Source organism: Cydia amplana, chromosome 9 (assembly GCF_948474715.1).
Source record: "Cydia amplana chromosome 9, ilCydAmpl1.1, whole genome shotgun sequence".
NCBI lineage: Eukaryota > Metazoa > Arthropoda > Insecta > Lepidoptera > Tortricidae > Cydia > Cydia amplana.
This window is the reverse complement of record NC_086077.1, coordinates 5458871-5475521: the sequence shown is the minus strand read 5'-3', so window position 1 is coordinate 5475521 and position 16651 is coordinate 5458871. Positions and strand designations below refer to the sequence as shown.

Genomic DNA, 16651 nt, shown 5'->3' with positions numbered 1-16651 from the left:
GTAGGTAGTTCATCTTTAGGGCTTACAACAAACAGGTATTGTCATATTCATATTTATTTCAACTGTTTTTTTTATAAAAAGCGGCGAATATTTATCAGATAGGTATATTTATCACAAAGATAAATATCGGTATTCTATTGTTATCTCGAAAAGATGCCAAAGGAAACATCGGTAAAAATAATAATAATCGGGATTGTGATAGATCCGTAATCCGTAGCCAATATGACAATCGTTAATAGAAACTTAACACATTGAGTGTCGGGAACGCTCATTTACCGATATACGATTGTCAGCTTGGCTAGGCACCCAGACGTGGCAAAGATTTCAATAGCCAAACAAACATAACGGCCGTTCTTGTAATCGTTCTTGTATTGAACGGTAGGTAATAAAAATTACTAAACACTCTTGGATGTAGATAGTAGGTACTGTAGGTAGTGTACAGTGCGGCCTTAGCTTTTTCTATCTATCTTTCTATATTTTTATATCTAGGTATACATTACAAACCCACGTTATACGTTTATTACACGTACATTATTACATTTTTAATTTACGTGGGTGATGTCATTACCAAGTTGAAATGGAATTGGGCGGGACATGTTGCCAGGCAGAGTGATGGCAGCTGGACCAAAATGTGGACGGATTGGCGGCCGCTTTCGGATGAAAGAAGTGCCTGGCTCGTTGGGTGGCCATTCGAAAAATCACGGTACATGTCTGGATGAGACTAGCCGACCGGGATAAGTGGCGTACACGAAGAGAGACATATTATGCTTAGCAGTGGGCGATTGGAGGCTAAAATGATGATGATGATACATTTGTAAATACATATACAGTGTGTAAATCCAATACGGGCGAATATTTAAACGGTGGTTAGCATGGGATCTAAGAACTATATTGAGATACATTTTACTTTAAAATACCTACAATGAAAATTTTAACCATACAAAATAATTCGGCCCGCAATGTAATACACCACACAAGTTACGGGATGTGAGCTTTTTAAAGTAATTGTCAACGCTTGTTGGCAGTTACAATAAAAAGCTCGTATCTCGGAATGTCATGCCATCTTATGTTTCAATCTTTGCAATACAGTGCTACTCGCTACATGTGAAAAAAAATTACGAGAACGGGGTCATAAATAAGTGTAACTTAAAAAACTTCTTAATTAATTATTTAGACGGGTAAATTCTATATCTGGTTTAATTTATTGCCCGTATTGGATTTACACATTGTATATTTAGTTGATGTTTGATTTTAGGAACTGGTGGGGGCCAACCAAATCGTCTGGCTGAACGGAAAGCCGCCGGCAGCCGAGCCGCCCTGCGGCTTCGACAGACTGAAGTGCTCCCTCCCCCACGACCCGGGCGTGCTGGCGGCTATCGTCGCGGTTGCCGCGGCCGCCATACTTGCGCTCGCGCTGCTGCTGAGGCATTATAGATACGAGCAGAAGCTGGCCAGTGTACTCTGGAGGATCGAGGCGAAGGATCTGACGTTTATACTGGCGTGCAATGATGGGGATAAGGTGAGTTCACGTTGGGTAATTTTAGTGACCCAGTGAAGTTCAAACTAAGAACCACAAAACTCACTAAAGCGCCATAAACGCATGCATGACTCATGTCACTGCGTCAAGTCCATTAGAACACTTTGTACTTTCTCGCTCGATTTCTTTTTCACGTCAGATCAATCTTATATCACAACTTCTTAACAATTCTCTTTTTTATGTAATATTATGTAAACGTATAGGTACAGTTATAATTATATTTATGTAAGTCCATGTTCAATCAATCACTATACATTTTTATTATTAGAAATCAATCTGGAACAAACAATTCGCAAAACAAACATAAAAGAAGAATTACATCTCGTTATTTGATCAGTTTCTCGTAGATAATTTATATCGCATTTCTCACAGACAGTTTCGAAAAGAAATACCTATCTAGTAAGGACCTTAGAAGTAAAATAAAGTGTTTTGATTCATAGTAAAGGTCAACGAGTTGGAACAGAAACAATTAATTTGAGTTTTAAAGAAATAATGAAAAAATACAATATTAAAGGCAAAAAAAACGAAACATTGTAAGTAATAAGTTAGTTACTTACCTACAAGTAAATCAATCGATATAGTTATATTCAAATAAAAAAATATTTTTTTCTAATCACTTGCAAATTCCATCTTACGATCAAAAATTTGTTTGTATCGTGAAGTATTTAGGGTAACATTCCATTTCTGACCGCAGCTGCACTACTGGTACTGAACGCGTCGCTGTTACTGTCAATTTCCATAGTAAAATGAACAGTAGTGCAGCTGCGGTTGGAAATGGACTGTCACCTTTAGACATTAAATGGGAAGGTTAGGTTTTTGCTAGTTCGCCGCGAGCGCGCAACGATCTCGCCGCGAGCGCGCAACAATCTCGCCACGAGCGCGTAACGATCTCGCCGCGAGCGCGTAACGCGCAGTAGGACAGTACGCAGCCTACCTAATAAAAAACTTTTTACAGACGTCAGTCCCTCAAGACAACGAAGCGAGGCGAGCGCACACGACCATCGCGATGTACAGAAGCAACATAGTGGCTGTCAAGAGGCTGCAGAAGAAGAGCATCGACGTCACTAGAGCTATTAAGAAGGAGTTGAAACAAGTAAGATATTAGAGATATAGTTCGTTTTTTTAGCATTAGAAAGAACTTGCAAGAAGGTAAGCGATCTTGACATGTCTTTTAATTGAAAAACGCTTTTTAAAAATCAAAAACTATTACTTATGAAAGCAGAAGAATATAAATGATCATATTAGATTCATAATTGTTACATATTTGCCGTAACTTATTTTTAAAATGTGTTTTTCAAATAAAAGACACATCAAGATTGTTTACCTTATTTCTAATGCTAAAAAAAACGAACTATAGATCAGGCTAAGTTAGCAGCAATTTTGATAGCATAGACTGTGCAAGTGTTATTTTAAACGTCATTTCATAGAAGTTTGTCGCGCTCACGCAGTCTGTGCTATCAATTGCTGCCAACTTACGAGTAGCTTGGTCTAGCTCTATTAACATTTAGAATATAGAGTTCGATTTCTTTTGAAGGCCTATGTTACCGTGAAAAATCATTATAAGTTGAAACGAGTTTCCTCAGTTTGTTTTATAAGAGAGCAACGTGTGTGAGTGCTCGTGTTGTTAATTATAGCTCAGATGCGCGTTGCAAGGGTTTCAACACATTTTGATGAAACACAAAATTGTTAATCACACCGTCTACGCGAGGAAAATAGGTAAGTACTAATATTTACAGACTACAAATCAAATCCAAAAGAACGTTATAGTGTTGAATAAGCCAACATGAGGAAAATAAGGGAAACTCAAAATTTTCATCAGATTACTTTGCCACTCTGGATAAAATGCAACTTTCTCATAAGTTTTTGAAGTAGGTAGAAAGCCCTTACGAGTTGGTGTGGTGAAAACGAATTGTCCTAAAGCCTTGTAAAAAACGAGTGTTCACTAGTTAGAAGTTAAAATTAGATTTCTGCCATGTTTTAAAGACAGAATGTTTGTTGTTGTTTGGTGGGATAGGTGCGACTACGAATGAAATTTCAGGTTTACCGAGCCGAGCGAGCGAAGCGAGCGTGCCGCGGCTGGAGCTGGTAAAAGCGCCAGAATATTTTTTTTTGTATTTTATGAAATTAACACAGAAAAAAGAGATTGTTTTTTTATTGACTATAAGAAACGGTCCTACGGTTAGTTTCATACTTAATATTTACACGTTACTTTTATGTGTTTTTGTGAGTGTTTTTCTATTTGAACAAAACACGTGAAATGATAACAGACAAGATATTTTGTAAGTACCTATACCTAATTTAGTAAATAAAAAGAATATTGTTTGCAGCACGTGTAGGTACAACAGTTATAAGCCATTTTTAGATTGTTTAGGTCTCAATAAGTATGTATCTTGACAAAAGCTCAGGATGGACACGCCATATACCTAGTATTAGTACCTACCTAACGGAAATCGTTACTCGTATGTGTTTTGTATAAAATATTACTTTTATACTGTGAATAAATTAGTTTATTAATTCGTGTAAGTTCGTAACATGAACATTTATGTAACTCATAAAAGCTAGCTAGGATAATGTATGTAGGGTGCTTTGGGGTGAATGCGAAGGCGGGTTAAATTTCGAAACTGGCAAATATCTACTAAACTAGAAACACTTTCTACTGTAGCAACAGTATGCAAGATGCCATGTAAGCATTGCAGCGGTGTATGTGTTGCTAAAGTATGAAGTGTTTCTAGTTTAGTAGATATTTGCCAGTTTCGAAATTTACCCCGCCTTCGCATTTACCCCAATGCACCCTAAATATATCAAGGTACACACATTATTCCCTACGTAAATATTTTCTCCGGGAGATAGGACTTAAAATAAATATGTAAAAATCGTTCCAAGCTAGTTTGTAGTTGACATTTGATTGTCTTCCCTATCACGAACAAAATAAAGTCATTATTTAAATCTTAATGTTTGAAAATAACATGGTACAAAATCCAATTTACAAAATCTTTTCCTCGAAGACAAACTATATAATGATAAAACCATTATAAGAGATTATTTTCCCTTTTGCAATCTACATATTGTGATCTCTATATTATACGCGTAATTACAAAGGATGTAAATATTGATGTTTGTGTTTTTATATAGTATCCACCTTTGTGGATTCTACCAAACTATTTCTTCTTGCGCAAACAGACTTTATATACTTTTAAATGCTACCTGGTTTCACCACGCTATAGAATTTCACCAATGACAATTCACCTTACATTACTGTTTGGCTCTAGTACCGTCGTAAATTATTCGGGAAATGGACAGTGATAATCATTAAGCCGGTGAAACAGACGATAGAACGCTTAAAGACGATGAGAAAAACGTTTTAGACAGAACGTTGTCCCAAAATCTAACCAAAATATTATTTCCAGATTCGCGAACTTCGTCATGAAAACATCAACGCGTTCGTCGGTGTTTGCGTGGAGGCCGGCTCCACGTGCATCGTGTCCGCTTACTGCTCCCGCGGCTCGCTGGCCAGGGTGCTGGCTGACCGCGACCTGCACCTGGACGACATGTTCGTGGCCAGCCTGGTTAGTTGTCACATCTGTCATGTAGGATGCCATCGACGTTTGCGTGGAGGCCGGCTCCACGTGCATCGTGTCCGCTTACTGCTCCCGCGGCTGGCCTGCCCAGGGTGCTGGTGAACAGTGACCTGGATGACATATATGTTCGTCACGAGCCTTGTTAGTTATAGTCACTCCTTTATTAAATCATTGGATGATATAGGGATCCGCTTACTGTACTGCGCCTGCTTGCTTGCCATTCAACATCGTCTGAAAACAATTATGCGCAAACATTTTTTTTTGTCGGCAGTGCGTTGTTAAATTTGGATTCTTGTAGTACAGTCACCTGCAATAATATGTTACTCTTTGAAGGCCGCAAAAACATGTGATACGCTCTTATGGCTCTTAAAATAAAATCTTGTCAGATATTTTTGCGGCCTTCGTTGCGTAACATATTATTGCAGGTGACTGTACATCATGGTTTAAAAAAAATACTTTCACTTAAAATTGTATGAATCTATCCTAAAAAAAAATCTTCCTCGTATATTCATGTACATTTTTTGCTGTTCGCGCTAGGTGGCGGATCTGCTACGGGGACTTACGTACCTGCACGATTCAGCGCTCGTCTCGCACGGGAATCTCACGAGCAGCAACTGCCTTGTGGACAGCCGATGGGTGCTGCAGATTGCCGACTACGGACTGCATAATCTCAAGTGTAAGTCTGCTGACGGACTAGATTGCGGGGCTGACATATCTGCACGAGACTACAATTCAATTTATATTTATTTCTTTTATAAAATATTGATATAATAATCTGTTATAAAGTATAAAATATTGATAAAATTATAGTGTATACTCACACTTAACTGACACTCAATCTACGTATCTGTGATTTTGTTTCGATGCCTTAGCTGAAAATAATTAGGAGAAAAACGAGTTTTAAAAAAAAGGAAAAATAATACACTTTTGACATTATCTCTGTGACAGTTCAAGATAGCAGGTGAAAGTTGGAGTGATGACTAGTTATGAGGCGGCAAACAACAGACTTTTACCAATTCAACTATTCCTCACAGGGACCACATCTCCCTTAGCCTGCTAGACCCTTTTGATATAGATTTTATAGTTAAACATTCTCCCAACAGATGGCTGCGCCGACGCGGAAGACGCACTGCGCATGGAACGGCGCATGCTCTGGCGCGCGCCCGAACTGCTCCGGGACCCTAACCCCCCCTCCCGCGGCTCGCAGAAGGGGGACGTGTACTCCTTCGGTATCATCCTGTATGAGATCCTGGGGAGGAACGGACCGTGGGGCGATACCAATCTGACTAATGCTGGTAAGATTTTTTCTACTTGTAGACTTTAGTAGTTGAATTAAGACTTCGTACGACATACTTTCACTATAAGCAACTATAATAACTTCATTACGAAACACTTTAGTGTTCTATAATGAATTCGACCAATTACGCGTCACCGCGGTCAAGAGGACAAAACCAAACGATCGATACAACAATAGATACCAACGAGCTTATTTTTCAGTAGATAATTACGTTTAATTAAATTTATGTTGTATAGTAGAAAACATATTACATGCAATAATGGTAGTCAAGTTTTCCAATCTCGTACATTACTTAGGCCTTTAAGCAAGTTTCGTGGCCTAAACACGGGACTCGACTGAAAAGCTCTCTATTATATCATTGTGTTGTATAAAATATGATTGTGTCTGCACAAAACTGCCGGCCGTAATGTAAAAGGCCCCTTAGTTATTTTAGGCTCTATTTAAATGCCATGTACAAAAATTATAGTTCGACTAGCCTTTATACCCAGTAAATTATATCTTATTTTTTTATTGTTTACTAATAAAATACCAGATCGGTTGAACAAATTGAAGCAATCGACATGTGTTAATATCTGTGATATAATAAAAACAAAGTTCGATCGTCACCTTGGCTAGGCCGCCTGATCAGAACGCTTCAAATTCAAAAATTCAAAATGTTTTATTTGCAAATATAGGTAGTACATACAGTGATGGTAATCTTACAATAAGTGCAAACAACAGGCATTACTTACTACAGGCATGCAAAAAACATATGTACATAATTATTATGTAGAAATGATTAAAATTTTAAGCATATTATTGTATGTTTAAGATTAAAATCACTCCAAGATATAGGTTGTCTTAAATCTAAATTAAAATAATGTACAGAAAATATGAATAGATATCAATATCAAGGAATTAAATGACATGTGAATATACCTACTACAGAGGGGCTACCGCGAAAACCGTTTTTCACAAATTGCGGGGATCTTTCTCTTTTACTCCAATGAAGGCGTAATTAGAGTGACAGAGAAAAATGCCCGCAGTTTGCGAACTTCGATTTTCGCGGTTATAGCCCAGTTCGCATTAAAATACTAGTTTTATGATATCAAAACCCGGATGTCAAAGTTTAAATTTATATTTTTTTAGTTTGTGGCCGGAAGACGACATAAATATTAAGCATAAATATGATTTTCTTTTAACATAAATAATATCAGGATACTCGCTTCTAGTCTTTTCATGTCGCTACCAAAAGATTTTACTCACGAATAATCACACTAAGAGAGATACTCATAAAATGAGTTTTATAAACAAAGTATACCTGCCGTCAAGCCGGGTGAAAAGACCCCTATTCAAATGCTGTAGTAAATAAGGACTGAAGCAGACTGAGCTGAAGCAGGTAGACAAGTTCCGCTATCTGGGGAGCACCATAACATCCAAGTGCGACCTTGATGCAGAGATTAACAGCCGGATCGGGGCTGCGGCTGCAGCTTTTGGCAAGTTAGACCACAAGGTCCTCTGCTCACACGACTTAAAACTGGCCACTAAAATATCCGTGTATATGGCAGTCGTGCTGCCCAACCTTCTATACTCCGCTGAAACGTGGACCGTTTATCGCCGCCATATTCGCATGCTGGATCGATTCCACCTCAGATGCCTACGCAAGATACTGAAGATCCGATGGTCTGATCGTGTTCGGAATACCGAAGTGCTGCGTAGAGCAAATGTGGGTGGTATCGAGGTATACCTCATGCGACGTCAGCTTCGGTGGTGCGGTCACGTTTCGCGGATGAACGACCAGCGTGTGGCTAAGCGCATCTTTTATTCCGAGCTTGAGGAGGGCAGGCGGAAACAGGGCGGCCAATTCCTCAGGTACAAAGATGTGCTTAAGCGGCACATGAAAAAGTGTCGTATAGAGCCCGCGCGATGGGAGCAGCAGGCAGCCACACGAGCGGAATGGCGGTCTGCAATAAATGCCAAAGTAACTGAATATGAATCGCGACGGTGCTTGGAGCTGGATGCCAAGCGCGACGAAATAAAAGCCAGACCACCTGCGGCAATACATTATAATTACACAAATGGTGTGCTCGCATGCCCGCAATGTTCGCGAACTTTTTGTAACAAGATCGGCTACGTCAGCCACTTGCGAGCACACCAGAGGCAGCAACGGAGTTGAAGCAGTCGCCGTGGCCGAATCGGCCGTGGAGTCATTATTATTATTATTAAATAAGGACTAAACATAAAATGTGATTTACATTACAATTTCCTAAAATATACCCATACAAACTGTATCATTTGATTGCAAATAATGGTAGATTTAGTTAGATACAATTTGTGTGGGTAGTTATTAAGAAATGTTTAGGTAAATCGTATTTTAAGCTTTGTCCCTATTCATCCCAGCCAGCCCTATTCACCCAAGTTGACGGTATTTATTCGAAAACGGGATCAAATCCACTATTCAGTTGATATTAAAATATAACCAGGAATTACCATATAACTCGAAATTAATTTCTATACATACATAATTATATTGCTCAAAGCTCATTCCACGTAAACCGCGATATTTAGCTTTGAAACTACAATGTAGAATCCAGTTATTCATCCAGAACGCTAATATTGCTAGAGATGCGCATGGAAATATGCCTGACAGCACTTTGTAAAACAGATTTCTACGTCAGAAGTGTCAGAATGCTCTTGCCGGCTCTTTATGTATAGTAAGCCTGAATATTATATTATATTATTCATATTTTACCGGGTGGGCCTTGTAACAGGAGCAATAAAATAACTATAGGCTGGACTCCTCAAACTGATGAACATTGAATTTCTTTCAGCGACTATGAAAAATAAGTTGTTTACAAACTGAAATAGATGTCATATATTAAAGAAAAAGTGACAAAGCCCTCCAGTGGTGAAGGCCGGATTCGAACCGGCGTCTTTAGCAATCCGGGCTAACGCCTTGAACCCCTTGGCCACCTCGCCACGGTGGAACCCGTCCCAATTTCTCGACTATATGCCATCTTACTAAGACTAGGCGTCTTCGACCAACCCTAAGGGCAAGCAATATGCGCTTCCACCTCCTATACGAATTCCTTACGGAAGTTGGTTACACTTTAAAGTTTCTTATAAGACGCAATGTATTGCGAATTTTGTTATGTTTAAAGCGTGACAAGCAACATCAATAACAATGATGATAACGTACCTTCATAGAAGGTAATAATTAATTTGAATACAAATACAAATACAAATACAAATAATTTATTGAGAAAAGTATAGTACAGTGGTTGCTCTTAAAGACTAAAAATTTATAAAGACAAGTGATTTACAAATGCCTGAACTAGGATTCCCTGTGTTTCAGGCAGCGAAGGACAATATTAACTATTTATTAATTATTCACTTAATTATAAACTATAAGTAGTACACAATATAAGTCTTATTACCTAAACAAAAAAGTAGGTTCTTAAGTATTAAATATCAGAATACAGTAGGCAGTAGGTAATCATTTTACGACTATTAGTAAGTTCTCTGTATCATCGTACGTCATTTTTTGAAAGGCGCGTCGTAGAGTATTCTTGCAACAAGCATAGCTAAGTGGGTATAAGTCTAGTGTTGCATTTAACCTGTTGTACAAAAATGGGCCCAAAAAGACAAAGAATCTAGATGAAAATACGTATTTTCTTTGTACGGTTTGCATGCATATAATATCTTTGCGCCTTTTATTTCTATAATCAGTGTTGAAAGGAGTTCTGGCGTGCTGCTTTAGTACTGTGCTTAATATATATAATTGACGAACAGTTAGTACTTCACATGATTTATAAAGGAGGTCAGTAGGGTATAGGAATGGGCGGGAAGTGGCTACCTTTAATAAGGCTCTTTGAGCTCTTTCTAGGGTTAGTAGTGTAGTTTTTGCTATGCCACCCCAAGACGAGATGCAGTAAGTTAGTATCGATTGACATAGCGCAAAGTATACTTGTTTGATTAAATTTGGATCAGCGATTGAACGAAGTTTTTTAAATATAAACATTAACTTTCGAACTCTATTGCACAATGCTTCAATGTGATATTTAAAAGAGAGGGTTTCGTCTATCATGACTCCCAAATACTTGATTTTGTCAGTACTAGCTAGAGATTGACATGAGCAGAGATTATTCGAGTTTTCCTTACAGTTATGTGCGTAAAGTTTGAGGTTATGTGCGACCGGATCTGTTTTCCGCATGGAAAATTTTATAAAATGAATGAAAAATGAGAAATCTAAATACTTTATAATGTTTAAGAGTAAAGAATAAGTAATGTACTTAATAAAAATATTTACTTACTTAGGTACTTAAGAGCCCATCAACGTGCACATAAACTCAAAACATAAACGGCCGTTTTAGTTTTGGACGTATAGATTGACGAATCCAGCAACATAGAAACTAGTTTGATGTATTCAAAAGGTACTTTAATACAAGATACAGTAGGGTGATTCTTATTCTTATGCATTTTTTGTGTAACACGTAAGAATAGCATGTATTTTTGTGAAAATAAGTAAGCTCTATATCAATATACTTAGCAATTTACCTCTAGTTTTAGGTCAACCTAAATGTATTGTCCTAAGAGGTATAGAAATATATAAAAAAAAAATTACAAGTGCGAAATGTCACGGACCGTGTAGTGTGACTTCCCCAGATTTTGTGATATGTGTTTTTTTTTTTTAAATATGAAGTGATTTTGCAATAATTTTTATCAAATATAGAACACTAATCCTTGTTCTACAACAGTGTTTAAAAATTGTATGGATTTATAACGATTTTATATAATTTTAAACAACATACATTTTGTGATTAGTTTTCGCGTCACCACCGCGCGTGGTAATATAAACATGCAGTACTCGGTAGAAAATTATCTTTACTAGTGGCAGCCTTATTAAAGTTTTTTTAGAACAGCAACACTGTGTTGTTGTCAGGTTTACAAATGGCTGAAGTGAGAAGTTTTGTCGAAAATTATTTATTTGTGTTCATTTGAAAAAACGGTCAACCTTAACGCGTCACCGCCGTGTTAGAGTGTTAAAAGTAAGTTGCAGTTTCATGTTATTGTTTGTAACATAAGATATACCTCATACATTGCAGATTAAGCTAATTATTTTACATTTGCAAAATCAAAGGAAATGTTTATGTAATATCGAACATGTTCCAAATTATCACGACCGTGGCCTCAAAAATCTGTCACCGCCACGGACTTTTGAGTCCACGTTAGTGACATATAGACACGTGGTCGTGTCATTCTTAATTCGTCTGATTAATTTAGAGGCATATGCACTTTTCAGAAATGAATTTTTATTAGCTACAGATCATTTGCTATTATTGCCCGACGGCCAAAGCAAAAAAAATATTTTTCGCTTGTATGTATGTATGATTTGTATCGAATTTTTGTCACGCTCTACAGCCTTTATAGTTTGACGGAATTTAACATCTGGGCTATCATTAGATTTGTCGTAGTCATAGGAATGACTTAGGCTATGTTAAAATAACTATATAAATCAAAATAGCCGAGTTGGCCACCAAAATGCCGAAATGTCACGACTGAGGGACACTTTGTCACAACCGTGTTTATGTACTCATTTTATTTACCTTTCCTGAGGGCTTGACCATATGAATCAAAAAATTGCTTTTTGTATGTACTTTTGATATATGTAATAATATGTGAAAAATAAAAACGTTTTTTTTTTTTTATGTTTGTTACTCCATATCTCCGTCATTGCTGGACCGATTTGAATTTTTTTTTTGATTGCATGTATATGCTTACAGATTGGTCCCGTTTTTGTCAAAACCCAGTTCTGATGATGGGATCCATGAGGAATCGAGGGAACTCCTCAAATCTTAAAGGCATACATATAGTGATTTTTGTATTTTTATCAACAAATCAAGCATATACATTCAAAAAAGTGACATTTGATGAAGTGGAACTGCTGATGATGATCAGAACGGAACTCTTCAACGACGCATAGTACACGTTTGACGATTTGTCCTCTTCGTTATGTTTGTTAAGCAAGTTAAGTTTTTAAGCCACATTTTTGTCAAGCTCGAGTTCTGAAGATGGGATCCATGAGGAATCGAGGGAACTCCTCAAATCTTAAAGGCATGCATATAGAGATTTTTGTATTTTCATCAGAAAATCGAGCATTTTCATTAAAAACTGTCGCATTTGATGCAGCGGAACTGCTGATGATGATCAGAACAAAACTCTTCAACGACGCATAGTTCACGTTTGGCGATTTGTCCTCTTCGTTATGTTTGTTAAGCAAGTTAAGTTTTTAAACCACATTTTTGTCAAGCTCGAGTTCTGATGATTCCCATCATGTGGCCACGAGGAATCAAGGGAACTCCTCCAATGTTAAAGGCATGCGTATAGAGATTTTTGTATTTTCATCAGAAAATCGAGCATTTTCATTAAAAACTGTCGCATTTGATGAAGTGGAACTGCTGATGATGATCGGAACGGAACTCTTCAACGACGCATAGCTCGCATTTGGCGATTTGTCCTTTTCGTTATGTTTGTTAAGCAAGTTAGGTTTTTAGGCACATTTATGTCAATCTCAAGTCCTGAACATGGGATCCATGAGAAATAGAGGGAACTTCTAAAATCTTAAAGGCATACGTATAGAATTTTATATATTTTCATCAGACAGACAGCATTTACATTACAAACTGTGGCATTTGATGAAGTGGAACTGCTGATGATGATCAGAACAGAACTCTTCAACGACGTAGTACACGTTTTGTGATCTTGAATTTCGATTTTGACTTGGACTGGGCCCCGGACTCCGGACTCGGACCCGTACTCGGACTCGGACCCGGACTCGGATCCGGACACGGACCCGGACCTTGACCCGGAAAATCACTATGGTACCTAAACTAAATATACCACTATGATTACCATAAAATGTATACATATACTTGGTCAACCAGATCTTGACAGTAGAAAAAGGCGGCAAATTTGAAAAATGTAGGCGCGAAGGGATATCGTCCCATAGAAAATTTGAATTTCGCGCCTTTTTTTACTGACAAGATTTGGTTGACCAGCTATATTACCAAATAAAGTATAAGCGCCGTTAAGTGGGTCCAGGCTAGTAGTTAGAGAAGTCGGTTTTTTCTATTAAAGATTATATATAAATAATCACGATTATTTAGCAGTGGCGCTAGTGTGCAGGTTGATGGGCTCTTAAACAAAAGTTTTATCGTTTGAGGAGTAAAATATATTTTTTAATTTTTTGCTCGTCTTACACGTGCCCGCCCAGTATATCACTGACTCAGATACCTTTCTTCTATTATTTTATACATTGTTTGCCACAAAAGGAAACGCAATCACGCCATTTTGATCCTGGCAGAATTCTAAGCTAATATTGAGAAGATATACTTATATTAAGTTACCGAAACTATCTTATTTTCTCCACTCGTTCTGTTGTGTGGTTTGTTTAATGCTACACAAACAGTAATACATAGATGTCATTTCATATATGACATGTATTTCAAGTTACGTAGATAGGGCTGAATAAGTAATAGTACTATCGTACAGAAATAATATATTACATACCTAGGGAGGTGAATTCTTGAATGCTCCAGATTGCAGGTGTTTGTGGCCCGAACCGAAGGTGAGGGCCATAAATGTGCGATCTGGGGCTTTGCGAATTACTTACCGCCCGTGGTTTGTCTAAAGTTTTACGTCTCGGTGACGTAAACCATCCAACTGGGAGCTATTTCTAAGAAATAAAAGCTTTTTTTTTTCATTTTTGGTCATCGTAAAACCAAGTAAAATACAAACATTGATGTTTAATTGTTTAGGTAGGTAAATTAATTTAATATGTAATCAATTTGTATAATTTTGCTTTTTTTCTCACGTTTTTCTTTAAAAAAATCATTTTAACTTTAAAAGGTTATTTAAATATTCTAGGCATTTCTTTCGTCTTAAAAACATGTACATTATCTCTGAGCTTTATTCATTATTAAAGAGCAGTGCCAAAACTGTTATAAATAAATAGGTACTGATAAGATGGTTGTTGTATCATTGTAAAAAGATTTTCATGAAATATTAACGGAACGCAATTGTTACTCCTACGTAAAAATATTTAAAAAATATCGATAATCGCCCTTGTCAACCCTCTTTATTTTATACATACTTGGCTCAAAAAATAAATCTATCTAATCTAATCTTATACCTTAAACGAGCAATTCATGTTTATTTATTTATATGTAGGTAGGTATATTTATATATGTCGGGGATCTCGGAAACGGCTCTAACGATTTCGATGGAATTTGCTATAGGTATGTGGGTTTTCGGGGGCGGAAAATCGATCTAGCCAGGTCTTATCTCTGGGAAAACGCGCATTTTTGAGTTTTTATATGTTTTCCGAGCAAAGCTCGGTCTCCCAGATATTGAAGCTTATTCGTCACGTCGAGCTTTGTGATGTTTTATTTGAGGCAGGACATTAAAATTTTATTTCTATTCCCTTAGAGATAATCGGACGAGTCCGGCAGCCGATTGGAGGCGTCCTCTTCAGGCCACCAATGAGCGGCTTAGCGGCCAGACCGTCGGTCTTAGCGGTTCTGAATGCGTGCTGGAGCGAGCGGCCTGACCGCCGACCTGACTTGCGGCTAGTTCGACTCAGGCTCAAGGATATGCACGCTGGCATGTACGTATTTAGTGAGATTAGCGGCCAGACCGTTGGTCTTAGCTGTCCTCAATGCGTGCTGGAGTGAGCGGCCTGACCGCCGACCTGACTTACGGCTAGTTCGACTCAGGCTGAAGGATATGCACGTTAGCATGTAAGTATGTATTTAGTGAGCCAAATCTGACAGTCAGATGGTAAGTGACCAGTGCCGGAGCGGCCGGCCAGACTGTTGACTTAATTTAAGTCTAGTACCTACGCTCAATGTCGAAGACTTATATAATAACTAGGTATAACTATACTAATAAGCTATACTAGGTATGGTAAGCATAGTGACCAGGCTGTTTGTCTTAGTTATCTTCAACGCATCTTACTAGCGACTTTACTACTTACTTTTGGCGCAGGCTGAAGGACATACAAGCATGCATGTTTGTGAGTTAAATCAGGAATAGCCTACCGGTCGGTCCGACCTACAGCTCGGTCGAAGCTCAAGGACAGGGTCTTATCCTCAATGTATACAAGCGGCTTACCTATTCAGGCTCAAGAACATGCGTGACGTGGGTAGCAATGTGGGACTATTTGTCTTTTTTTGGGAGATTTACAAAAAGATAATGTCGAGATTATATGATAAAAGTCCTCAAAGTAAAAATAAATATGGTTAGTACCGTATCAAGTTAAAAGTAAATGAATACATATATTTTATTTCAGAGTTTGTAATATAGAATTTTCCGCAGATAATTAATCATGAATATTTCAGTATCTATAATGTATGTACGTATCCCTCGAGCCAACGTTAGATGAATTATAACAATTCATACATGATTTCGAATATACACACTGGGAATTTTATAAAGCGTTTGAAATACTTGGGAGTGACCCTTTTGTATTATTTAACCTTATTAAACCTAAGTACTTAATTACTTATACTCTCACAGGCGTAAATATTCTAATTTTAAATATCCTATATTTATAAAATGAAATCGTATGTATCGGATCCATCAGTGTCAAAAGTGACGTTTTTGGTTGACAAATGACACTGACAGATCCGATCCATATCTAATCCAGACCGAATTCATATCCTATAGTTAAAATTAGAATACGGCTGCTTCAAACAGGGGAAGGTTATGCTTAGTAAGGTTAGATTAATTTAGGTGATTAAGGCACAGGGACAAAAGTCTGCAAGGACTACATTAATTAGCACGTTTTGACTAGAGTTAATGTAGCGTTAATAACTTTATCGTGAATGCCTTCGTCAGTCTTGACTGAGGTCATTTTACGGACCGCTAGTATGTCGGATAAGAAGTAATTTATAATAGCCGAATATATTCACGAAATTGGTAGAGTTTTATTTCACAAAATATAAATTACATACATTACAAACGTTTATCTGAAGGGTTATTATAAAATTCGTTTTGTAATTATGCTTTTAAAAACTTTGGGCACATACCTACTCGTATCATCAGAGCCTTAACTACATTTTAGGGTCATTCTCTCATTTCGTGCAAATCGGTGAGATTCTCTCGATTTGTAATTTTTCTTTTAAATGGTAAACTTTTGAGTTTCGTCAATTTGTGGATTCATTTATTAACATTTTTCTGCTAAAGGCACCTTTGTAACGT

At 37.5% G+C, this 16651-nt stretch overlaps 1 protein-coding gene and 1 non-coding gene across 2 annotated transcripts in view; one reads left to right on the top strand and one right to left on the bottom strand.

Annotated features, from left to right (window-relative positions):
- The window catches only part of LOC134650984 (guanylate cyclase 32E-like), a 144111-nt gene that overhangs the window by 81702 nt on the left and 45758 nt on the right, over positions 1-16651 (top strand). The window contains exons 11-16 of the mRNA XM_063505951.1: positions 1256-1519; positions 2493-2630; positions 4945-5103; positions 5653-5791; positions 6219-6410; positions 14879-15056. Of these exons, the coding sequence (XP_063362021.1) occupies positions 1256-1519; positions 2493-2630; positions 4945-5103; positions 5653-5791; positions 6219-6410; positions 14879-15056 (1070 nt within the window). The remainder of the gene's footprint in view (positions 1-1255; positions 1520-2492; positions 2631-4944; positions 5104-5652; positions 5792-6218; positions 6411-14878; positions 15057-16651) is intronic.
- On the bottom strand, positions 9298-9370 carry Trnas-gga (transfer RNA serine (anticodon GGA)). The gene has a single exon. It is a non-coding gene; the product is annotated as a tRNA-Ser (tRNA).